The sequence below is a fragment of the Juglans microcarpa x Juglans regia genome, chromosome 4D (assembly GCF_004785595.1).
Source record: "Juglans microcarpa x Juglans regia isolate MS1-56 chromosome 4D, Jm3101_v1.0, whole genome shotgun sequence".
Classification (NCBI taxonomy): Eukaryota; Viridiplantae; Streptophyta; class Magnoliopsida; order Fagales; family Juglandaceae; genus Juglans; species Juglans microcarpa x Juglans regia.
Window position 1 is genome coordinate 34,779,698 of NC_054600.1, and position 21,256 is coordinate 34,800,953.

Consider the following 21,256-nt stretch of genomic DNA (forward strand, 5'->3'; position numbering starts at 1 on the left):
ACTCATATGTAGAGCTCTCAAATTTTTGCTACTCCAATGCAAAGGATTTCACTAATATAAAGCCAACATTTTTAGATGTACTGACTAAGCCAATGTTTGTGCTCTTAAATGATTATAAAAAATTGTAAATTTTCTTTCGTGATTAGAAAAATCTATTTATCATCCATTTTATTATTATTTTCTCAACATCCCTCAATGTGACATTAAATTATAAGTTTTACTATTCATCATTTCATACATTACACACCACACTTTTTTTATCTTATTTATTTTTCTTATTACTCTTAACTTATTGAGTTATTCTACTCATCATCCATATATCACACATTTAGTAAGGATAAAAAAAAAAAAAAACATGCATGATGTGTGATGTGAGGATGATGAATATATTTTTTCGTAAATGATAGGCCTACAAGTGAAACAAAATAAATATTTTTCAATAATTCAATATAATATCATGAGATGATAAAATGATGATGGTAAAAAAGATAATAAGTAGCATTACTCTTTATAAATTTATATTTAAAAAAAAAAATAGCAAAAACATAGCCTTGAATTGGTTTGATTACTTCGATCATATCAATATATTTGTGAATAGTAGTGAAATAATTTAAGTCAAAGAGTTTTGCTACTCATCATCCCACACACCACATTTTTATTATTTTATTTTTAATTTTTAATTTTTAATTTTTTCTTAATTTTTCTTGTTTTATTCTTCTTAAACTTATTAAAATTTTCAACTCATAATCCATATATATCACACATTTAGTAAGAGAAATAAAAAAGAAAAGTATTGTGTGTGTGTGGATGATAAATAGAATTTTTATAAGTTAAATGCTTTATTAGATTCTGTAAAAAGATAAAAAAAAAAAAGTTAAATAAAAATATTATAAAATTAAAATTTTATTTTAATAAAATTTTTGTTTTAAATTTTTTAAAAATGGTATTATTTTTTATGTTTTATTTGAAAGGTTAGAAAAATAATAAAAATTAGGGAATGATTAAATGAATAAAATTAAATATTTAATATTAAAATTATTTTCCATTTAAGTTATATTTAGAAAAAATGGAAACCTTCAACTATATATGTGACTTATTTTATCCCGCTGACTAGTCAATATGTCCTTACTTTTTTTTTTTTTTTTTTCTTTTTCCTTTTTTATGCAATACGTCCTTGCGTTTTGCTTGAACCCTCTCGCATCCCCCGTCCAACGTGGCAGTGACTCACCGAATCTTCCAGAGTACTAAAGTGCCGTTATTTTATAAAATCATTGGAAATCATTTTTTAAATTGTACACCATTTTTTAAGAAATAATCTTGAAAAAAATTATTATTTGAGAGCAGTTATTTTACACGTTCTATATAGCATCATCTCAATTATCTATTTAAAAAGAAGAGATTAATAGATTATAATAAATATATTGTGTGATGCTATATAGCATTACTCATTTTTTAAATATAAAATTTGTAAATTATGTTCTAGTTAGATGATAGATATTTTATTATTCAATATTCACCGAAACAACACGTCAACATCTCGATAAAAGCTGAATTTATGCTTTATAATAATTAGAATTTTAGAAAAAATATATATTTTTATCTTAAAAAGAAAATTGATCGGATCCAAACTTACGGAATAAAAGGCTTCAAGGTCTGTTTAGAGATAGAATTATATATATTTTATTATTATTCGTAAAATTATTTATTATTATTTTTACTCAAATAATCTGAAATATTTTATTTTTGACAAAGAGAATAGAGAAGTGAAAAAAAGAAAAGCTATAGAAATCTAATAATTAGAAGAAACTCCGAAACCATTCCACAGCCTTCCTCTTGCCTCTTCCCCAAGTTTTCAAAACCCCTCGTCTCTCTCTCTCTCTCTCTCTCTCTCAAAACAGCTAAAAAATTTGCAGTTGGTCGCCATTGTTCATCTCCGACATGGAAAGCCGAAGAGCTTCGAGGCTCGCCTATTCCCTTTTAGCGGCCGCCTCTAAACCCGCAAGACTCCCACCCTCTCTGCCTCGTGCTTACGCTCTCTCTGCTTCCACTTGTAGTTTTTGGTGCAATCTCGCCACTGCTTTGTCTCGCCCTTCGATTTTCCGCCGATTATCGGATAGCAATGTCTCTTCGGCTAAGTTTCTGGGCGACACTCTCATGCGGCGCCACCAGTTCCACTCTTCCACTCCCTCCTCCTACTCGGCCACCAGCTCGTCTCAGGTTCGAAGATGATAAACAAAAAAATACTTGTAAAAACACACGCTTTAATACAATTCATACATTAAGAATGAGGATTTTTAACGGGGCACTTGAATTGAAATTATAAAACACAGTTATGAGTATTTTTTTTTTCTCTGAACTTTTGTGGCATATCTATTGGCTTATTGCGATTTGTTTTTGGTCGTGCCAAGTTTGTTAATTTATACATTATTTTTAATTCTGGCAATTGAAGAAATTTTACTCAATTCTTTGTTGTTGTCACTTTATGTTCTTCTTGTCCAGTACAGGTTGACGTCGTAGCATGGCTTGCTACCAATTGAAGACTTTTCCTTTTTTTAATGTATCTATTGGTTTTTTATCAGGCTAATCAGTCAGAGTTCACTGAGATGGCATGGGAGGGAATTATTGGTGCTGTTGATGCAGCACGGCTTAACAAACAACAGGTGGTGGAATCGGAGCATTTGATGAAAGCTCTCCTGGAGCAAAAGGATGGCCTAGCCAGGAGAATATTCACAAAGGCAGGACTTGACAACACGTCAGTTCTGCAGGCTACGGATGATTTTATATCTAAACAACCAAAAGTAGGCACCTTCATTATTTTGTATTATTTGTTTGTGCAGATTTGATTTTGTTTGGAAATGTGGCACATTTGTCTTTGCGGCAGGTGATAGGTGACACTAGCGGCCCTATAATTGGCGCACATCTCAGTAACCTCCTGGATGAAGCCCAAAAGCATAAGAAAGAAATGAAAGATGATTTTGTGTCAGTAGAGCATCTCGTATTGGCATTCCATTCAGACAAGAGGTTTGGGAAGCAATTATTTATCAATCTCCAGCTCAGTGAGAAAGATTTGAAGGATGCCGTTAGTGCTGTTCGCGGAAGTCAGAGAGTAACTGATCAGAGTATTAATTAATATCTTGTTGCTTTTTTTCCACTATCTCATGACAAATAATATGGTGATTGCATGGTAAACTAACAAGTTATGAATTAAAAAAATCTTGGAAGCCGTAAAGAATAGTCTTAAAACTAAATTTATTACTATATCATGTAAGAACATGAAGTTTAAGACGATGACTTAGCTAATAACCTAGAGGAAAAGAAATTGCAATGATTTGACGAAATAAACAGGGTTTTGTGAGCAGTAAGACTGAGGCAATGAGGCTTTTAGGATGTGAAAGGTGCCACATCAAGTTGACATTTACTAACATTGGAATCATACATTCTTAGAATACTTTTGTTACTTGTTGTCTTTATCTCACTCATTTTCGTTGTTTTATGTAGATCCTGAAGGGAAATATCAAGCATTGGAGAAATATGGGAATGACTTGACTGAACTTGCTCGGCGAGGCAAACTTGATCCTGTTATAGGTCGAGATGATGAAATTCGGCGCTGTATCCAGATATTATGTAGGAGAACAAAAAACAATCCTGTTATTATTGGCGAACCTGGTGTTGGGAAGACAGCAATTGCTGAAGGGTATGCTATGTGAACCATTTTGTGTGTTTCACTTATGAAGACTCTACATGATCATGGTTCTTGTGTAAGTGCATGAAAATTGTGCCTTCTGCGATGATCTAAATTTAAGTATAATTTTACTTATGAAAGAATTGAATTAATTTTTTCAGTTGTCCAAACTTTCTTATGTATGATTGATGCAGGGAAAACTCATTTGTGAACTTTTATTTCTGGCTTCACAGGAAATACCTGTTGAGTCCGCTGTTACCTTCTTTTTTGTATTTTTTGTTCTTGCTGCAAGCACAAACTTCAGAAATGACTCAAGTTGATGACATATTCATCTACTAACTAGTTTGCTGTATGACCAGCTTTTTTCATCAGAATCAAATATGTAGGGTATGGAAATTTGACTTTCAAAGTTTATATAGGGAGACCAAATATGTAGGTTATGATAATTTGACTTTTGAAGTCTCTGCGGGGAGAATTTTAGTCCAATCCTAGCTGGAAAAGGAGGGAAATGTGAAGCATTGTATACATGAAATAATACGTAAATATCTGTTTTTCCAAGGATTGAGTACTTGAAAAGCAATATGTTTGACGCAAAATAGCTTATATTATGCCTTACTGATAACAATTTTGGCTTTGGTTTTATCCAACGTTTTGCTTGATAAATAAGATACATGAATGTCATTCTTCAATTATAAAGAGATATCCATATTTCCTGTAATGAATCAACACCGGTTGGGTTGCACTTTTGAATTGGCATTTTGAGTTCACATATTCACTATTTTCTCCTCATGAACATGTGGTTTTGAAATATTTTCTCTTGACAACTGGGTTATGGAAACATGTTATGAATGTCTTGCATATCTCTTTATTCTGGTTTTGCAGTAATAATTCTAACCTCAATTTTCAGATTGGCTCAACGGATTGTGCGAGGGGATGTTCCAGAACCACTGTTGAATCGGAGGGTATTAAAGTTCTTTTGTTTTAATCCTTATTTGTTTTCACATTTTATATATTAAAAAACACATTTATTTTTTATTAAGTATGGTCCTCTCTTTTTGTTGGGATTTTAACATAGTTCTAAGGCATCTCTCTCTTCCCCATATATATTTACACACACACACACACACATGTATAAGATCACTCTGCTCTGTTGATGGATGCAATAGCTGCTCCGCTGTCTTTTCTCAAGTGACAGTTAGTTGATTGGAAAGTTGGTTTTTAGCATTTGGGTTCATTCGTCATCATAAATTTTCCAAGATCTAGGATAGTGAGATTTTATCAAATCCAATAAATAAAAGTTTAACAACATTCAACCCCTAGGGGTTGGCTCAAGTGGTAAAGGCCTTGGGCTTGGGGGTATGCTTCCCCAGGTCTAAGGTTCAAATTCCCTTAGGTGCAAATAATATCTAGGGGCCATCGGACTAGGAGATTTTCTCCTTGAATTACCTGAGGTGCACTTGCGGGAAACTTTTTTCCAAGGGCCTATGCACATCCGAGATTAGTCGGGACGCTGTTCTTGGACACCCGGTGCCAAGACAAAAAAACGTTTTAACAACATTCAGATGAGAGAACAGTGGGGGAAATCTGGAACTTTTTTGTATCTATTTTGGTCCAATGGTTTTCTGCTATTGTATTAAAGGGAGGGAATGTTCATGAGTTTTTACTTCCTTTTCAGCTTGCTAGAGTGTAATTAGCTGTCTCTTTTGTATACTTCCTGTGTACATGGGCTTTGCCTAGTTGCATTTGATCAATAAAGTTTATTAATTATAAAAAAAAAAAAAAAAAAATCATTCAGATGAGATTAGGATTTGTTTTTCCATCAGAATGTATATCTGCCACCGGACTTTCCTTGGGTATGTTGGACTCTCCTCAACTCTTTGACCAAATGTTTGAATGCAATAGGAATACATATACAATGTCTTTTATGAGATTTTAGATCCAATTATGCATGGAACAGATTCAAATTAAGCTTCCTGTATGTGATTGGATATAACTTTGGATGTTGCTCGATCCCCTATGATTAGCGGCATTGTTTACTATACTTAAAGTTTTGATTGCTTTGTTTCTTTCGCTGTGCTTAAATTTGGATTAAATTATGTCTCTTCATGTCCTGCAGTTAATCTCCCTAGATATGGGTTCATTGGTTGCTGGTGCCAAGTTTCGTGGAGACTTTGAGGAAAGGTTGAAAGCTGTTTTAAAGGAAGTTACCGCTTCAAATGGGCAGATTGTTTTATTCATTGATGAGATCCATACTGTTGTTGGTGCAGGTTAGTGCCCTCATTATATATTTTCATTTTGGGACTAGAATCTTGTCATATAGAATCTTGCATACGAGCTGCCTTTGTTTGTTTTGTTCTGTTTTTTCAATTTATAGTGTATGGTTCACTCCCTAGAGTACGAGTGATTTACAATATAAAATCCCTCTTGATATAATTGTCATTTATATATCCATGTGTCTCTCTTCCCATGTGCATGGATCTATACATGTTAGCATGGCATATAGGCTCAAGTTTACAGCATAATGCATTATGCATCCTCCATCATATGTATATGGTAGTCTTGTCGATGATTTGTGTGTAGGTGCTACAAGTGGTGCAATGGATGCTGGGAACTTGTTGAAACCAATGCTTGGGCGAGGTGAGCTTCGGTGTATCGGAGCAACTACATTGACTGAGTACCGAAAATACATTGAGAAAGATCCCGCACTTGAGCGTAGATTTCAACAAGTCTTCTGTGATCAACCATCTGTTGAAGACACAATATCCATTCTACGAGGGTTACGTGAGCGTTATGAGCTGCACCATGGTGTTAAAATATCAGACGGTGCTCTTGTTGCAGCAGCAGTTCTTGCTGATCGATACATCACAGACCGTTTTTTGCCTGACAAAGGTAAATAGTAACTTAAGTGCATCACCTTTAATGTCAGTTGGCAAAATAGTTTACATTTATCATTTTTTAAATCTATTCACATACCAATTAAATGATTCATTCTCATTTAGAGTTCAAAACTGTCGTACTGAGATAGATCATATCACAAATATCATCGTTCCACATATGGATGGGGAGAGGGTTTTTGTTTAGAAAAACCTTTTAGGCCTTTCCCCTTTGTTCTTTCTTTTCTATTCAGTGAGAAGAGAAGAAATCTTTTATGGTTTTATTAGTAATCCCTGCTGCAACAGAGATTGTAACAGTACCCTTTATGGGTGGATTTGAAAAGGTATTGGCATTTTCATGGCAAGTGACGTGTTTGCCTTATTACTAAGCTACAAAAAAAGTGTGACAGTCTAACAAAGGAGCAAATTTCTATTTTTTGCTTTGCATCATAATCTTTGTTCTTGGTATTCGACTGGGAGACATAATCATGTTTAAAAGCTTGTTCCCCCATATATATTTACACACCCGCACACGCTCACACACACAATATATATATATATATATATATATCATTAAGTTTTCCATGGCCACTATTCGTGTTGAACATTTTAGTTTTGATTTTTTCTTTCAGCCATTGATCTTGTTGATGAGGCTGCTGCAAAGCTGAAAATGGAAATCACTTCTAAGCCTACTGAGCTGGATGAGATAGACAGAGCTGTTATAAAGTTGGAGATGGAGAAGCTCTCATTGAAAAATGACACCGATAAAGCATCTAAAGAAAGGTTAAGCAAGCTAGAAAATGATTTGGCTTTGCTTAAACAAAAACAGAAAGAATTAACTGGACTGTGGGAACATGAAAAGGTTCTCATGACACAAACAAGATCAATTAAAGAAGAGGTACTTATGCACTTGGTACAGAATTCTTTGACGATAACACCTTCATATCCCCCCGTTTAAATTGTCTCTTTTAAAATGTCTGCAGATTGATAGAGTTAACCAAGAGATGGAATCTGCTGAGCGCGAATATGACCTAAATCGTGCAGCTGAACTCAAGTATGGAACTCTAATGACCCTTCGACGCCAATTAGAAGAGGCAGAGAAGAACCTTGCTGAATTCCGGAAGTCTGGACATTCTTTGCTTCGAGAAGAGGTCACTGATCTTGATATTGCTGAGATTGTTAGCAAATGGACCGGTATACCGGTATCAAATCTTCAACAATCAGAGAGAGACAAGCTAGTCAAGCTGGAAGAGGTTCTTCACAAGAGGGTGGTTGGTCAAGACATGGCAGTTAAAGCAGTTGCAGATGCCATCCGACGCTCAAGGGCAGGACTGTCTGACCCAAATAGACCCATAGCAAGTTTCATGTTCATGGGCCCTACTGGTGTGGGGAAAACAGAGCTTGCAAAAGCCTTAGCTGGTTATCTCTTTAACACAGAAAATGCTCTTGTCAGAATCGATATGAGTGAGTACATGGAGAAGCATGCAGTTTCGCGACTCGTTGGGGCTCCACCTGGTTATGTTGGTTATGAAGAAGGTGGGCAGCTAACTGAAGTGGTTCGTCGAAGGCCATATTCTGTAGTCCTCTTCGATGAAATAGAGAAAGCGCATCATGATGTCTTCAACATTTTGCTACAATTGTTGGATGATGGAAGAATAACTGATTCTCAAGGAAGGACAGTTAGTTTCACGAATTCTGTTGTGATAATGACTTCGAACATTGGCTCCAATTATATACTTGAGACTCTCAGCACAAAGGATAGCAAGGAAGCAGTTTATGAGATAATGAAAAAACAAGTTATTGAGTTGGCTAGACAAACCTTTCGCCCAGAATTTTTGAATCGAATTGACGAGTATATTGTGTTCCAGCCTCTGGACTCCAATGAAATAAAGAAGATTGTTGAGATACAGGTGATTAATCTTTTCCGTTTTACGTAAGCATTCATGATATTTTCTTAGTGCTTATGCTTATGCTGACTGTCTTTAAATGCCTTGAGTAAGCTACTGATGTATTAGTGCTTAGGGTTTCCCTTTTTGCCAGTAGAACTTGCATCAAATTCTAGGGAGAGGGTCCCAAGATTTGGCTGTGGTCTTATTATGAAATAGTAGGAATTGATTTTTTGACCATCTAGAGGAAGCATGAGACCATATATGGCTACATTTAGGACTGTTTTCCACCTGTAACCTCATGCTCATTCCCTTGTAAGTAATATTGTGTCATTATTCTTGTCTGTTGGTAAAAATTTAAATTGTTAAAAACACTCTCATTGCTATTTGCAGCTGAATCGGTTGAAGGAGAGGCTGAAACAGAAGAAAATAGATCTTCATTACACGAAGGAAGCTATTGAGCTTCTTGGGAAATTAGGCTTTGACCCAAATTTTGGAGCAAGGCCGGTTAAGAGGGTGATACAGAGGTTGGTGGAGAATGAAATAGCAATGGGCATCTTGAGAGGAGAGTTCAATGAAGACGACTCGGTGGTGGTTGATGCCGATCCATCAGACAAAGACATTCCTCCCCATAAAAGATTGCGCATAAAGAAACTGGAGAGAGACTCTGTAATGGATGCCATGGTTGCTAATGACTGAGTTTTGCATTTAGGAGTTTGTAAATTTTAGGGTGAATAAAAGTCACATTTTCTATATTTTGCCAATTTTCATGTACAATCAATGTCTAAGGAAATGGGAGGTTTTGCTGCCAGAATGACTCTGATTAGCGATCTTATTTATCATCTTAGCTGAAACAATGTCCAAGACCCATTTTATTAATTTTGTGTTAGGTGGTGGTGGTGTCGTGCGTGCCACTTGATTTTGCTCACGTGCTGTTCCTACCGAGCCAACTGTCTCTAGTTATAACGTATGTGTGACATAACTTGTGAGTAAGATACGACAGCAGTACACTGAAAGAAACCTTGTTTGCAGTCCTACTGAATTTAATACCCGAATATTGCATAAATTTTCGATCTCACGCCTTAAGCAGACAATGAGATAAATTGAAAATGGACCACAACGGTCATTTTTTTAAAAAAAAAAAAATACGATATCCTTCAGATTTCTTGGGCGTAACGTAACTCTACTTTAAACTTTTGAATATTGATATCTATATTTTTTTTTTAACGAAATTGCTCGATAATCTCGATATTAGTCATCTCATAAAATAAAAGGATTCTGATCTACTCGTATTCCATATTAACAAAAAATATGTATATCTAAAAGTAAGATTTTCATTGCCACATGAAATTTACACCAAAACCAGACAGAAAATATTGAGTACACGCAAAAAATAATAAATGTTACAAAATGACAATACCCCCATAAGGAAAGGACACAAGTACTGTACATATATTTATATCATATACCTCCTGCTGGTGGTGGTGGGGTGCGGGGTGACGAAATGTCTCACCTGCACTGAACAGCTCACCACTCTGAAGACCAAATCGGCTGACCGATTCTCCTCCTTCAAGATAAAAATAGAAAATGGCTCATTAAACGAGGCCAAAGCATTGACAATACATATTCCAGTTTCATTTTTTTTATTTTCTAAATAGAAAAAATGCTAAATTAGCGGAAAGAAACAACACCATGTTTCTGGAAAATTATATTAAGTCCAATTCAACACTGTAAATGCAGAGATTCCTGAGGGGGGTGGGTACCAAAACCAACAAGGGAAAGATTCCCACATGGAAAATGAGAGATAGAACCATAGTTATCAATTTAGAAATCTTCTTAAGCTTTAGTTAGAGGCAGCCTGGACAATGTGATATGTGATATATTGAATTTTTAAAAAATCAAAATAAATCACATGATAGGTCGTCATGCTACCATCTTCCATATACTTATCTTTGTCGAAAATATTCTCAAATTAGAAGTACCTTTCATTTCAATAAATGAACCCAAAAGAGTCTCCATCAATAATGCTCCCCGTCAATTGCCTCTATCTATGCATATAAGAAAACGACCGGCACCTTCCACCCAACATGTTTGTGTATCAGGAATACTCAAAAAAATATATTATGTATTATTTATATAAATCGAATAAGGCCAACGAGGTAGACAAAAATTGTACTATGGCTTGGAAGTGACCCCTTCATTATAGGGGAAACTCTCAACGTTACCGAATCACAGGAACGACCCTCGAACTTTCCATATTTGCCTGCCTTGACACTACAAGGACTTCAGCAATCATCCCTAGAAGAAGAATATAACATCATCGTTCACAAGGTAGCTGTCTTCTATGACTGCAACTTTGGCAGGTTTCATATTTGTTTTTAAATTTTTCGTTGAAATTTTTTAGACGCAGTATTAATAAATTATTGTATCTTGAAACTAGTATATGAAAAGTTATTTACTTTTTAATTAAGAAAAATTCTGCTTGAAGCCGGTGTCCCCTCCCGTAGCCCATTATTTTTATTAGTTTCCCTCAATCCCAGCTTTAGTTCACTCCTTCTCGAGCCAAAATTGTTCGCTCAAATCAGTTCTTGAAACCCAAATGAACAACATTCTACTACAATTATATTTTAAGATAGATGGTTTCATGTAAATTTTGATAAGAACTAATATTTGATACGCTAACAAAGCTATCAAAGGACCAGAAGCTAATGAGATTCTGAAAAGAGTACTAACTTAATCTATGAACCTTCTTCCTCAAAAGGGCAAGCTCTTCGAAGTCGAACTTGTTGTGAGAGACTTGAAATGATCTGAGGGAACAAAATCTTGTGGCAAATTTGCTCTTTTCACAATTCTCCTCATGTTGTTCTGCAAACTCTGTCGGACTAGCTGCTTCACTGCTTTCTTCTCCTCACTCATGTTATCTTCTGCCTCCTCCAAACACTCCTTTGAACCCCCGGCAATCGGGTTTGTAGAAGACGATGAAGACCCACCACAGATAGGAGCTGACACCGCTGTACCACCTAAACTCCCACCAAAACTCTCTGTAACTTGCTTCCCTTTATCCACTCTAAAACACTCCAGGATCCTTGAAGCCCTCTTCTGCGCCAATGTGCTACCCAAAAGGGTTAATTCTAGCAAGGATGATACAATGCCAGCCTCGATCATTGCTTGCCTATCACCGTAGCCTTTGTGTGCCATGACCATCAAAATGTAGGATGCCTTCTCTTGGCAACCCGGTGAATCGGTCCAGTTCAAAACATCAACCAATATTGGGAAAGCATCCGACACCACACTTATCGCCTTTCGACCTTCTGGGGTAGATACCACATTGCTGAGGATTGCAAGGATTCTTTCGCTTAGTACCATATCACCCAGCGATTTCAATAAAAAGGGGACCAAATTGGTTTCCAAAACAAATGAAATGTTCAGCGAGAAGATTGAGAGATTGTAGAGAGCTCGGATTGCATCTTGCTTGGATTGGGGGCTACTACTTTCATGGTCTGAATTCTGAAGGGTTTTCACCAAGAATGGGATTGCACCGGATGATCCAATCACGGGCTTGTTTGAATCCAATGCGCTCAAGCCAAGGAAATTCGCCACTACAGCTTCGGAGACTGATGGGTTTGGAGCATTTGGAGATTCGATCAGCTTTAGCATCTTGTGAACACCACCGGCTTTGACAATGGCCGCTTTGTTCCTGCAAAGGCTCGATAAAACAAATAGGATTTAACCAAAAAAAGAATAAAAACGAGATTAATGTAGCAATTAAAGTGGATACTGAAAAACTAAGTTCCAAACAATAGCAAACGAAATTAATGGATACGTAAATCGGTAATTTACATTATATATCCTATTAAGTACATTACTGTTTCGATAAAATAATGCAAAAGAAGATGGAAAGTGACCAAAAACTAAACAATTCGTCGAACTAATGGTTGCTGAAAGGCACCAAATAGAAATAGACAAGTTTGGAAGGAAATCATGGAGCTGAATAGCTGATAGAGGAAAGGAAATAACTCATTCAACATAAAGAGGCGAATATGGGAAGAAAACACAAATTAATTATAAAAATTAAAAACATACTTATCAAAAAAAAAAAAATTAAAAACACGAAACACCGATAATGACTTGTCCTTACAAATTGAACAGTCGCACGGAGATTAACACGCTTCCGAAGCGAAAAAGGTGATGGAGATTAGAACGTTAATGCTCGAAAAAATGGTAGAAAGGAACTCTTAGAAGCAAAATGTGTAATAGCAGTGAAACAAATCAAAGCGAGAAGGTGACAGAAAACAGAATATGATTCCGACTAAAAACGGAAACCGAAAAACTCACGCATCGTTTCCGATCCCGAGATTGAGCAGCGCATAGAGCGAAGCGATCTGAGATTCGAGGTCTTCCGAATCCAGCATTCCTACCAAAGGAGGGATCGCTCCGAGCATCGCCAGAGTGACTCTAGCCTCCGAGTCTTCCTTGGAGCGCAGCCTCACTATGCTCGCTGCAGCCTTTCTCTTCTCCGAGTCCTCGGCCTGGAGTTCCTTCGCCACGCGCTTCAGCTCCTCCAGTGCCTCCACCTTCTTCTTCGTCTCGAAGTCGGTTACGGTCTCCGGAGAGTCCGCCATGCTTAGAAGATCCGAGAGCTTCTCGGACTTGACCCCTCGAGGCTTTTCCTGTGCCTTGGGCCTCAGATTCTCGGAAGCCGATCTGGCGCTTGTGGTGAAATCGTAGTCGTTGTGGCGGTGACGGTATCTGGAGCTGCCACCGCAGCTGACGGCGTCGAATAATTTGCGGCGGAGTGAGGAGCCGGAGAATGAGTTCCATAAGCGAAAGTTGCCGCCGGAGCTGGTGGAAGGGCGGTCGAGGATTACAGATGCGAGGTCATTTCGCTGACACTTGGCCATTCCCCGAATGACGTGTCAGGCGAACTGCATTGCAAAGAAAAAACAGTACACAACTGAGAGGGAGGGAGGGAGGGAGGGAGGGAGAGAGAGAGAGAGAGAGTTAAAGAAGAGAAGGCTCAGAATTTGTTTGTATTTTTTAATCAGCTTTGCTTCTTCCATAGTATTTAATAGCGTTCAGTCCCGAAGCTCCATAATCTTTCGAGTCTTGTACGTTTCACCACTAGGAGAGATCCACGTGATTATTACATTTCATTACATTAAATGTTGGGAGCTGCGTATATCTCATCATTAAATTATAAAAATTTCTGTTGAGGAGATGGGGCTGGGAAATTAATGTGTTTCGTTTTCTCTCAAGTCAAATTCCCTATTCTGAGGCTTGGTTTGGAATATGAATTTATTTTAATTTTTTTTAATTTATTATTATAATTTTTTTTAATTTTAACATAAAATATAATAAATAATTTAATTTTTTTAAATTCTAAAATAATAATAATATTAAAAAATAATATTCTAATAATATTTTATTATCTCAACTCAACTCAACTCACTTTAACATCCAAACACAGCCTTAATCAAAATCCCCAAAGCTCAATATAATGACTATGATTCACTATATTCTTATAAGCTACAACTGATTCTTTGTTTTTCTTTAGAGCAGCCAGCTTATTATGAGCAAATATAAATATATATCGCTATTAAATAATTCTTTATCATCCAATAATGATAATTATGTTACATCTTATATAATGAGATAAAAGTGAAATAAAAGTGATGAGATAAAAGTGAAATAAAAGTGGTGTAAGGAGATTTTTCCCCCATTCAGACCAAAGGCTCAGTCCAGGACGAACAAAATCTCCAACCCGGCTCATGGGAAGGGTCCTCTAGACACAACTTACAGGAGGGAGGGTGCTGCAGGGGATGAGACTCGTCAACCTGAAGGCCTCTCGAATAATGTCCAACTCTCAAGTGCCAATCCGCATCGTAGGTGTAATGTGCAGGGAACCCTTGATCTTCTGACAAGAAAGACATCAACGGATTACCATGGATACTGTCTGGGAGAAGGAAATCGGAAAGCCACACTGCATTAATGGCATCACTATCCGAGCTACACGTCACATTAATAACGTCGTCGTAAAGTCACGCCGCATTAAAAGACTTTGACTCAATGAACAGTACGAATGACGCAAACTCCATGGGGCTAGACACGATTTGTCCCCTGTACTTGTATAAATAATAGATTCTAGGTACAATAATACTCTATCTGATCTCTATACTCATTTACTTATTTACAAACTTCTAAAAATATTTACTAATTTTGGCATCGGAGTTTCCCTAACCCTGAGGCCGCCTCCCCAAGTTGCCTTCACAATTGTCTTTTGCAGGCCTATTTCAAAAGACTTGAGTTACCAGAACCTGGCCTAAAGGTATACGAAATACAACGTTAACAAGTGATATATAACATTTTATTTTTAAAAATTATTAGATTTAACAAGTGACTGATTGCACATCTTGGCTCCTAATTCTTTACAGTAATCTTATGACTCATCTGGACATCTTGATTTTTGAGTATTTCACAATTTTGTAAATAGTAATGAAATTGTTAGACTTAAAATGTTTTGTTAAATTTTAGAAAAAAAACTTGAATAAAAATATTATAGAATTAGAAAATTGATTGAATATAATTTTTATTTTGAAATCTGTCAAAGTTGTATTAATTTTTGTGTTTTGTTTTGATAGAACTGATATTTAGAGTCATAAAGAGCTTAAGTGTCACGCAGTACTTTTAAAAAAAATGAGTAAATATGAGATTTATATAAAAAATTATATTTTATATTTGAATAATATTTAGAAATAAAATGACTGATAAGTTTTGAAAATTTTATAGCTCATATATGTGTGCAAATGACCCCTTCCTCTTCTAGAGTATTCTTTTATATTCTTTTTTATCTCAACTTTTATGTTCTCCAATTACAACAACTATGATATACTTTTAATAGCTTTATAAATCAACAATGGACGTAAAAATACAAGAAGTTAATAGTTGTGATTAGAAATAAATAATAATAATAATAGTTTCTAACTTATAATTGAAATATTTTTCTTTATCATCGAGTCCTCTTAAGAGCACTCTCATTAGATTAGGTAAAAGCTAAATTCAATGAGTATTTAACTATTAGAAAGTAAAATATGCTCACATTAGATTAGCTAAATTTCAAATATTGAGTTAGTGTACATACATCAAATACATATTTTATTAATTATTTCTCTCTCTTTCTTTCTATCACATATTTTATCACAATTGATATATTAATTTGAGTTAGTGATATATTAATTTAATAAGAATATAATTATTAATTAATATATAATAGGTAGAATAGTAAAATATGATAAAATAAAATAAATTAATAATTAAAAAATTAAATATTTTTGAAATTATTAGTTATTCATTACTATATAATGAATAAATATATAATCTAATGTAGAGATTTGATGTGAATAAAAAAAATTAAATTTATTTTATATTATTTTATTATTATATAATGAAAAAATAATTATTTCAATATGAAGATTTATGTGAATGAAATAATCAAAAATTAAATTTCTTTTATATTTATAAAAAAATATCTTTTAACTTTGATTAAACTCAATGAGAGTGCTATTAGTTAAGTTGTCTTTTCATTTTAGTAAAAATTTAATTTAATTTTTCTTTTAAGAATAAGGGTAGCGTGGAATAGGCTTGTGGAATAAGCTTTGGAGAGAGCGAGAGAAAGGGGAGTGGCCTGCAAGGGAAGCCATGTGTTGGGAGGCTTTTTAATGGGCACTGGGAAAGTGTGTCAGTAGTAGTACTAGAGTGTATTGTACTGACACCATCACTATTTGTCCCTTTCTCCATTCTCTGCCATCCAGCTCATGTGTTCGTCAAAGAAGCTTCCCGCGGGTCCCTTCCTATTTCTTCGGTGGGGTCCGCTTCATCTGATTGGTTGGCGCATGATAATACCATAGACGACGGGGTACTAGAGTGTAGATGCCGGTGATCCAAAAGGATTCAAGTGTCAAATGTGTGCGCGATGCTCTCTGACTTTAGTTTTAACAAACATGGGTCATGGGTGAGTGCCCGAGGGGCAACTGCTAGCAATAATACCCTCCGCATTCTCAGAAACTACAAGTGTACCACTGTCACATAGTCACTTCCTTTTTTTAATATTTATTTATTTTTGTTTATATTGACGGCGAGATTTTAACCTAAAATAGCAGTGTTTGAATAAAGATTGAAATCATTAATCATTCTGGTTTCGCATATTTTGGTTGCTGGTGATTGTTCATATGTGACCGAGAAAGTTGCGAAACTTTTGATGTAACTCTCGTTAAAGAGAACTAAGCTTAGTTTGGGACACGAAAAATAGTTGATTAGCACATAACAATATATATCCAGCACATCACTGATTCAGTATTGTAGATGTGGAAAAAATATATATATATATAAAAAAACTGTTACATATATAAAAATATTACATAAACTAAATTAATAAATTGATATAATTTTATAGAATTTGTTAAATTTATTTTATAATAAAAATAAATTTTTAATATGACATACCACATCAATTTTTATGTTTATTTTTATGTAATCACTTTGTGAGTAAAGTATTTTTTTATATATATTGTATCCCCAACTCTTTTTTTTTTCAATAAATATGTGAGTGGTTGTTTGGGATCATCAATTGATCTCAAGTTAATTTACATCATTTAAATAATAATATTAAATTTTTTAAATTAAATTATATCACATAGGCACGTTATTACATGTAATCTGCACACAATTTTAAAAATATATGTTTATATGTTTTGGTAGACAGGATGAACCTTGGCCATGTTTCTTGGTCTCACTTTTCATTCTTTAATTTGATTCGGATTTTAAATGCATGTCCACTTCGTGCTCGATAAGAGGAATAAAATAAAATGTTGTTAAAAGTTTAGTTTAGGCTACATTGACTTTACGTCTAGGGTCTGAAACTTGGATTAGCTATGAAATCTAATATAATTTAGCAGCCACGAAACCAGATTAGCTCATAGAGAAATTGACTTGACTGGTCCACGCAGAAGAGATGCTTATGGCATGTGAGCCTGTGAATCCGTTTAGATAGAAAGATGAGTTGAGATTATCTTATTATTATTTATAAATTTTAATTTATAAATTTTATTATTATTTATAAATAATCTCATCTTATCTTTTAATTACAAATATTAGAAAATTTAAGACTCATTTATTTTTTACAGATAAGATAAGATTAGATTAGATTAGATTAGTTAAAATAATTGAATAAAATATTATTAAAATATGATTTTTGTTTTAAAATTATAAAAAATTGAATTGTTTATTTTATTTTATATAAAAATTTTAAAAAATTATAATAATTAAATAAGAAGAAATAAAAAAATTTATAAAAATAAACGAATCCTTTGGGCAATGCTGGGAAAGGCTTGAAGAGTAATTTGCATCTGCAGCTAATTAAGGATGGTAGCATTGGTGGGGTTGTAGTACACAAAGCAAAGCATGGACTTTTCGATCGAGTTAACTTTCAACCACCTAACAAAGTAAAATTTATTTGGTTCCCAATCATTCACTGCAGAACGCGTACCCACTGCTGAGATTATTACCGACATACACATGATTGGATCACTGTATCTCAAAAGCCTGGGTTTTTTTTTTTTTTTCTTTTATAAATAGGTTTTTATGTGTGGGTTAAATAGGTTCGTGAAACGAAACTGAACCTCAACCGGACAGTTGTTGATGTAGTAGCAACATGTCAAAACCTAGAGGACAATAATTATTTGTATAAGACCAGGGTACTCTACCTTTCCAAAGGTACCAATAGCAGAGATATATACAGTCAATAACTACGGCTTTTGGCTAAAATTTCCGATTCCAAGTGTACAAATTCCCTTTCCGATCTTAAGATGCCTAGCTATTACTAGTCTGCCTTGCTTTACGATAAGTCGCAAAGTGTAAATGAATGACAACAGCCAATAAATCGACAACACGTTAGAGAGTAGATACATAGGACAAGTCCCAAATATAAATACGTTTAAAACTTGTACATAATATTACTCTTGAGCGTGTTTTGTTGCCACCCACTGGAGAGGTGAGTCTCCGTCTATTACCTGCAAGAGGAAAGGGAGGTTGGCCGAAGCTGAGTAGCTTCTGATGCAAAAGTTAGTGGGTTCTCATTTACTTCTCAATTAATGCATCCGGATGAGGGGATGGGCAGAGTCGCCGATTGAGTCCCTTCCCTACCCATGGCGGACGTCGCTTGGGCCCAATTTCTTTGAGCTTCTCTGGCCTATTCTTCTCACATATCGAGGGCCTTATAAGATGTGTTTGGGCCAGCGTAAAGATTCCCCTTCCAATTACTATATACCATAACCCTTTTCTCAAGCGAGTCATATGGAACCCCCAATCAACCTACCATCTCATTGCATGTCACATTTGATTGGACTACCATCGTATGCAATTCACTAGGATAGGACCAACATATAACAATTAAGGTTTATATTAGTATATGAAATGATTTGTAAATAATAATAAAATTAATAACGAATAGTTTGTAAATAATAATAAAGTAATATGATAATATTTGATAACTGTTGTGATTTTAAATAAGCTGTAAATCATTTAAATTAGATCTGATAATTTCATCCATGTTAAAAATAATAATAATTTATCACCCCACTATAGGGTCCGGACGTACGGTTTACTCTACTATGGCCTAGAGATTTTTAGACCTTCTATGAATTGGATCACAATCGGGTGTCGGGTGTCCTTTCCAAATGCTGTTAGTTTACAACCCAAGCTAGGTATAGGGAATAAATGAAAATTACTTTATAAGTTGATAATGATATGGTTGGTCAATAGTAAATACTAAATAAAAATAGGTCCCCTTTGCCGTGCCATTAAGTTTTTGATCACGCGCACAAGAAGGAATTGCGGCAGGTTCTTGTAGCCAACTGAACTGAGTGACTTCAATCACGAACAAATTTTATGAGATGGTTGGGAAGGAGACACTCTTGAAATGGCTATTTTGGACTTTAGATCCCATATTTCCATGTTAGAAATTCTCACGTCACGTTAAGTCGCTTTCTTGCGTCGCTTTAGTAAAGGGAACCTACGGGACGTACCATGCAGTAATCTCAACACAAGCTTTAAATATGAGAGAGAGAGAGAGAGAGGCTTTTGGGGATGAACCAGGAGGGGTATTCAACACCAAGTCCAATGTCTTCGTGCAAGTAACCATTACTTTCAGAAATGTGGACAAGATGTTCAGTACTATAAGCTCCATTCGAACGCAACTCCTCGTTTAGCCCCAATCGTTTTGCTGACTATGACTAGTTTCTGATGCAATCAAACATATATCGAAAGGTGAATTGATATTGTGACTCGCGAGGTAAGGGAGTAGTATCCACCCTCTCAAGTATATTTTCCAAGCTTCCGAGAGAGAGGTTTAGATAATAAATTGAGATAAGATGGGATGAAAATTGAATAAAATATTATTAAAATATTAATTTTATTTTAAAATTTAAAAAATTTAAATTATTTATTATATTTTATTTTAAAATTTAAAAAAATTATAATAATTATAGATAAATTGAGAGATCTTTCAATGGGTTCTCATTTCCTAAAATAATAAGGTAGTAGGATGTGTGCGGGAGCAGGAAAAAAAAAAAAGCCCCAAGGATGTATGAAGGGCATCCATCCATGGCCTGCACTATACGTTTTCCACGAGAATAAGACCCATTGGGCCTGGACCTGTCACGGACCAACTCAAGCCCTCAATAAAGGAGAGGAAAAGTCGGAAAAGAAAGCAAAAGACGCAATACTTGAATGATTGAATCTAGTTGCCTTGACTTTATCCGACAAGGCGGAGAACCTTTGGCAGGATAAAAGCGCACAAAATGTGCGAAGCAATTTTATTGTTTCAATGTTTGCCAATTGAAAAGGAATAATATTGAAAATGAAGTTTTTTTTTTTTTTTTTGAGTAAGAAAATGAAGTAATCAATGGTTTTAACTCGCATCAACATCAATCCTCAAAATCAAACATTAAGTTAAGATCGTTGAATTTTAAAATTAAATCAGTTCCAGTTATTATCTATTTATAATACAAGAGACATATACACACGAGTTAGATTTTATAATATTTATGAAATATTTAATATTATTTAAAAATTAAAAAAAATATTGAAGAATTCACGTAATTTGAATAAAAATTCAAAGAATGATACTCATAATTTCATACAATATAGATTTTATTTATTTATTTTAAAAAAAGGAAGAGATAATGAAAGAATATGCGACAGAGCAATAATTAAAAAATAAATAAAGTGGCTAAAAGCATATGACCTGATAAATATAATATCCAAATTTTTAAAATAGAGGTTTTGGTTTCTATCCCTTTTCACAAAAAATAAAAATAAAAAAAAAAGCATGGCATATCCATGTCTCTAAAGGGTATATTCCATAGCAGCAATAGCGGATGTTAATTTAATACTCAATGCTAATCTTACCCAACCAAGCCAGGACATTTTGTTTGGTGGTTGAAAACGTGCCATCTGGACTTCTCCATTAATCGTACCGTTTGGGGTTATTTTAGGAGTGTGCAAAATTTTGAGAATTCCGACTCCGTCCGACCTCCGCTCTGACGTCGACTCTGACGGAGTTGTCGAAATTCGGAGTCGGAATTCGAAACTACTCCGACTAGTGATTAGGAAGCGGAGTCGGAGTCGGAGCTCCATGTAGCTCCGACTCCGACTCCGAATTTTTTTTTAAACCCAGCTGTAAAATGACGTCGTTTTATAACTGGGTTTAAAAAAAAAAATTATTGAACGACACCGTTCCACTTAATATGGAACGGCGTCGT

At 34.9% G+C, this 21,256-nt stretch overlaps 2 protein-coding genes across 3 annotated transcripts; one reads left to right on the forward strand and one right to left on the reverse strand.

Moving 5' to 3' along the window:
• Positions 1-1,800: 1,800 nt before the first annotated feature.
• LOC121259386 (chaperone protein ClpB4, mitochondrial) lies at positions 1,801-9,255 on the forward strand. Its single transcript, XM_041160952.1, has 10 exons — positions 1,801-2,217; positions 2,580-2,798; positions 2,882-3,119; positions 3,499-3,694; positions 4,590-4,644; positions 5,799-5,949; positions 6,263-6,571; positions 7,188-7,453; positions 7,539-8,465; positions 8,835-9,255. Exons 1-10 carry the CDS (start codon positions 1,939-1,941, stop codon positions 9,138-9,140), a joined length of 2,946 nt encoding a protein of 981 aa, XP_041016886.1. The 5' UTR covers positions 1,801-1,938; the 3' UTR covers positions 9,141-9,255.
• A 504-nt stretch (positions 9,256-9,759) lies between these two features.
• LOC121259387 (U-box domain-containing protein 13) lies at positions 9,760-13,487 on the reverse strand. Of its 2 annotated transcripts, XM_041160954.1 has the most exons (3): positions 12,777-13,487; positions 11,175-12,138; positions 9,760-10,008 (listed from the first exon to the last, which is right to left on the reverse strand). In XM_041160954.1, the coding sequence occupies exons 1-2, from the start codon at positions 13,340-13,342 to the stop codon at positions 11,196-11,198; spliced, it is 1,509 nt and encodes a 502-aa protein (XP_041016888.1). In that variant the 5' UTR covers positions 13,343-13,487; the 3' UTR covers positions 9,760-10,008; positions 11,175-11,195. The 2 variants fall into 2 exon arrangements, with proteins under 2 accessions (XP_041016888.1, XP_041016887.1); XM_041160953.1 differs by lacking the exon at positions 9,760-10,008 and having other exon boundaries at positions 11,044-12,138.
• Positions 13,488-21,256: the final 7,769 nt, after the last annotated feature.